The sequence below is a fragment of the Hyposmocoma kahamanoa genome, unplaced genomic scaffold (assembly GCF_003589595.1).
Source record: "Hyposmocoma kahamanoa isolate Upper Pololo Valley unplaced genomic scaffold, ASM358959v1 279, whole genome shotgun sequence".
Lineage (NCBI taxonomy): Eukaryota > Metazoa > Arthropoda > Insecta > Lepidoptera > Cosmopterigidae > Hyposmocoma > Hyposmocoma kahamanoa.
The window spans coordinates 137,603-142,996 of record NW_020653776.1 but is presented as its reverse complement, the minus strand read 5'-3'; the positions used below and the strand labels follow the sequence as shown (position 1 = coordinate 142,996).

The following is a 5,394-nucleotide window of genomic DNA, read 5'->3' as shown; positions in this document are numbered from 1 at the left end:
AACTTTAATCAACTTACCTATAAAACGTAATTAATAAGTTATACTAATATACACTGTAAAACGAAGTTTGATTAGAATGACAAGTCGATATTATTAGGACGACGTAAATTTGTAGCGGCGTCCTACATATTATATTTTTTAAGTACGACAAAACAATAAATATTTTACATATTTACGATACTACTTGTTATATATGATCATTGAAATTCACAAATGTTCACAATTTCATACAATGAAGTGACGTCTGACGGAAAAGTCTGCTTGTTGAGAAACAGTTTGGCGGCAATTTTTAAAATGAATTATTTTAATTTTTTGTAAGTTACTTGTGCTGCTGTTTTGAGCCACATTGTTGGTTGTTAATTGTGTATTTTATGTACTGTAGTATTTTTAGGTATGCTCGGTTACGTTCGTATAGACGATATATTTTAACGACGATTCTCGATTTCACCGATCGTGTCTCATCACTTGTTCATGAATTTTGACATTGTCATTTAAATCTAGCTAAATTTTACGGAGTACAAAAAACTTTTTCAACGACTAGTGTATCAATATTTCTTCATTTCTATGAAGACTTCGTATACACTTACTGCCATATCTTTGACAAAGTTAAATGGTCGAAAAGAGATTCTTAACCCTTTGTAAAGCGAAAATTATAATAATGTAATTAAAAAAGGCATTGAAAAGGAAAGCTGTATTGTTTTGTGCCAACGTAATTTTTTTAAAGGAGCGTGTTCAAATATGGCAGTAAGTTTAAATTTTATCACAGAATTTAAAACAGTTTGTTTTGTATCCTGCCTAGATTAAGCTAGGTATTATTTATAAAACGAATGTAAAATATGAAATATAAAATCTACACTCATTCACAATTTAACGAGTTTTTTTTTTACTTATTTCGAAGACACCAGTTGTAAATAAATATTATCGATTTTTTAAATATGATTACTGTGTTTGCAAAAAAGTAAAGTAGAGTAGAGGTATTGAACATCATTTAGCGCAACTGTCAAGTAGTATCATTTGCCCCCATTTGCAAAATGTACCTGCCACAAGTCTCTGTTATGTTAATTACACTGTACTTCATTAAATTTTCAAAACAACAAAACAATGAATCTTGCGTTGTTTTAAGTTTTATTTTATAATGTGATTTATCGGTAAAAACAATGTGTCCCAATTTGATTTCATTGTAAAATATAGACTTTCATAAAAAAATGGAATTGGGATATTGCGCTGCGGTGTGGGGTTTTGTAAACACAAAATTACAATGCATTATCGGTAGATGGCGTCACTTGTACGTGAATTTATTAATTGCAGCATTTGGCAAAATTTGGTAGACATTAATTGCTAATAGTTACCCATACTTGAGGACCAGACAATACGCATTTATTCCTTGATTTGCTGGTAATGTGTATAAAAATTTATATTATAATGGTGTACCTGATATTGTAGAGAAACGATAAGATCATATTATGCACAGATTTTAACTTATGTTTTTACTTAAAAAAAGCTTAATATCCTGTGGAGCAATAAAGAGAAATGATTTCCGTAAAAGAGTTTTATTTGTCACACATTATTGTAAGTAACTACCAAAACATTTCTAACTCGCATTTAAATTAATTTACACTCCATTTATTAACAAAACTAAATCTATTTTATAATTTCGATAGGGGGAACATGGCCTTAGAATGCATTGCCAAATAGAATGTACAATACAGGCCACGTTCTAAGCGCCATCTAACAAATAATTAACTTTGGTAACACTTAGTAACAACCGCGTATAGATGGCGCTAAAGTCCACATTTGCACTTTGACCCGTCGTCACCAGGACAAAGCAATGTGTTTTATATAGATTATTGACAATAATGAAGAGATAATTTGTGTTGTTTCAATTCAAAATTGCAAAGTTAGGTCCCTTCGTAGTCGAAAAATATTGTAGGTATCTGAAGTATACTCCTTCCCTGTCATAAGTAACTACTAACATTGGAGATATTGGCACCAAAATTTTATAGTCATCTAAAAACGTGTCAATTACGCTGATTTGACTTAAAACACCCGTATAACTTTTGAACGGCATATTGACTAAATATAGTTTTTTTGCAACTAGAACCGACTCAATAGCGACTTTTCTTTATGTCTAGTCAAGTTTCAAAATCTCAACCATCGCTGGAATAAGCCACGCAAAAAATTTTACTCGATGCAAACTAAATGTTAAATGGTATGATAACGAGGTAAGTAAATATCGTAAACATGTCTTCATTGTTATCTTGCTATTTATTTATCTTTATAGAAGTAATAAATATATCTAATAATAATTTCAAAAATTATTGGTTAGTCCACAATGTTCTAATTTGAGTGAGTTGTTGTTACAATGAAGGGAGCGATTTAGAGTAATTTAAAAAAATCCTAACTCCAATTTTATTTGTTAAATGGAAAAGTTGAAACTTTCTAGTTTCAGCTTTCAGCAGTAAACTAGAATGTTTCAGTTTCCCCTTAGTTTCCCCATATAACAAACTTCCATTCTATCTCTTGCTTTGTGGCGTTTGTTTAGCTTTCGTTCATGTTTGTTGCCGTGGATTGTTAACAAAATATACATTACATTTTGGTTGTATTTCATTATTTTTCACCTCACTAGCTCGGAAAGGCTTTCTTTATCATTAGAAATCTGCGCGCAAAAGCGTTTTTTGCACGCTAGCGTTGAAATGGTTTTTGAAATTCGAACTTGACGATGGACTGTGTGCACCCTAACTTTTACTTTCGATGAAAAAACAGCTAATGGCACCATCGATTCGTAGTTGGTACATTACTTATTACGTAACATAAATCCGTTGGTATTTTTTATGAATAAAAATTATTGTTGACATTAAATTGACAATGATAACTAATTGTGTTTATTAAATTATTTTAATTTGTCGAAGAACTAAAATAATTTCAATAATCACAACCACACAAAATAAAAGTACAAGCAAGAATAAAAATTGATGACGTGTAAATTCAGAACGCATCCGAAGATAAACATTTTTTTGATTCGCTCTGGACCTTTTGGAGGGAAAAGTGTCGTTTTTATTTTGACTTTCAATTATTTTGTGAAATCTAGTTTAAAGTGGAATAGGATAGTGCTACTGTGCCTTAATCGAAGATTAAAACGCGAAATTATATGAATCTCGAACTAGAATATCCGTATCGGCCCGTTTTAAGGAATCCCGAGTCAATGCAAACACGCCGTCTCAAATTGCCTATCCTCTTTGTGGCGGCCATATTTACAGAAACAAACTTCATGTTCAGGCTGATAGCTTTGCCAAAGCCTTAATAAATAAAAAAATAAATAATAAAAAATAAACATTTTTTTTTCATTAAAAAAGGTTTTATAGTTCAACTGTTTTTCTTTCATCTACCATTTGCCTCGCTATAGGGAGGTGAAAAGTTGTGTGTTTCGCTTGGCAGTAAAGTTGTTATGCGTCTCGTGCCTTGAAACCCTCGCTACGCTCAGGAATCTAAATTTGAACCACTCGCTACGCTCGTGGTTCAATCTTAGCTTCCTTCGCTTGCTCAGGTTTCAATACAAGCACTCGCGGCAAATAACAACTTTGCAGCCTTGCATAACAAATAACTATTAATTTACTCGTAGAAAACCATTACATAATTAGAGTTTAAAATGTGTACCTATTACTTACGCTCAATTTATTTTGCAGCGAGAATGCTCGCGTATTCCACGGAAGATTTTGGCTCGTATCTAGTTTGTACATTACACAATTAACCATAAAGTTCATTATGCTATGTACAATATCGTTACAAAAATTGGCTTCCATTCCGTTCCGCCGCAGTATTATCTGTACTGTACCTTGAATCATAGACTATTTGAAACGTTTGCTGGGCAAATAAAGTAGCTTTTGTTTCTTTTTTTCTCAAATTGGCCAAACTTTAGATGATTGATTTATTTTAATAAACAAAGAAAAGTAAAACAATACATTAAAAATAAATTCATAATACAAAACCATTTATTAACAAAATATATCCATTACATAAAATATCATTTGGAATGATTGCATTTATCCATAAATACGTACATATAAAATATCTACAACAAAATGTTTATTGCACCCATAGGTATATGCCAAGAACGTAGATTTGTGACAGATATAAATCAATGCTTCCGTCAAGAGGTTAGAGAGAAGAGTACAGCTTAATACAAATGCCCCGTACCTTAACGCCTAACTTAATCCATAACCATTAATACCCAGTAAAATCTCACAATCACAAATTTTGAACCGACTACAATTTGGAACGAATGGTTTCGATTTTTCCAGCTGCAGAACGCTGCAAATCTGTTAATTTCATGGCGAGACCCATATTCCCTTGGACTTTAATCTTGCCCTGGAAGAAGGCTTTTTGAGGGTTTAGTTTTCCAGAAATCAAATCAGCAACATCTTCGTCGCTGATTGTGAAGGTAACGTCTGGTTTCTCTTTACCGTTGTACGTAATTTTACCCTTCCCTTCCTTGGCGTTGATAACCCAGTAACCTTCACTGCCTCCTGGGCCGTTCTTGACCTTGAAGCCATAGATGCCTCTGACCTTTTCGATGTAGTTGTCTTCATCTGTCTGCATGGCTTCCTGGAGTATCTGCATATATTTGAAGACCTTGAAGTCGCTAGGATCGCTAGCGATGGCTGCTACCTGATTGGGGGAGGAATTCTGGAATCCTTTGCGGTACATTGTGAGAACGGCGGCTCCTCCGAGTCCTAAGTTGTGTTGAAGAGCAATTCTCGCGCGAGGTACCTGAAAAGAAGTTTTTTTTATTAAGCATCTAAGTTATGCCTTCAGTTCCTGATCAAAGCTTTAAGATTCTTTTGAAAAATTTGTCTAAGTCTTTTTGGATGTACATAAAAATGGTTACACTGTTACATGGTTTTCCTTTGTGTTAATCTTAGAGTGCAAGTTGACAACCTTAAAAGATGATAGCATATCTAAAGTTCCATTATGCAGGCAGTCTCCATGCGCATGTCACGCAATAACTTGAAAGTTAGATAAGGACCCTTAGGTACGTCACAAAGGTTGCAAATGAGTTTGTTTTTATGGTATTGAAACTTGAAGCAAATCCCACTAACGTCATATCTATTATATCATAAGACTCTAAGTCTTTTTATTATAGGCGAAATGTTTATCGCGATAACTGTAGACAAAGAACATTCCGGTTAATTATCAGAAGATCTTTGACGATGTAGTACGCATTTTGTGGATCACCAGGGGAAGCAAATGATACGATGAATTGTGAACTTGGATAAGGAAGATGGATTAAGAAATACACGGTGAGCAAGGTGCAAGTACGTATCGTCACTTATAACACTAATGCACGTACCCATTGACTTACAAATAAATGGACGACGGGTCTAATACACAAACCAC

General features: G+C 33.4%; 1 protein-coding gene across 1 annotated transcript in view; it reads right to left on the bottom strand.

Annotated features, from left to right (window-relative positions):
- Positions 1 to 4,048: 4,048 nt before the first annotated feature.
- LOC113229149 (non-specific lipid-transfer protein-like) overlaps positions 4,049 to 5,394 on the bottom strand; it is a 21,906-nt gene continuing 20,560 nt past the window's right edge. Inside the window, exon 2 of the mRNA XM_026462655.1 lies at positions 4,049 to 4,767. Within this exon, the coding sequence (XP_026318440.1) occupies positions 4,264 to 4,767 (504 nt within the window). The 3' untranslated portion in view covers positions 4,049 to 4,263. The remainder of the gene's footprint in view (positions 4,768 to 5,394) is intronic.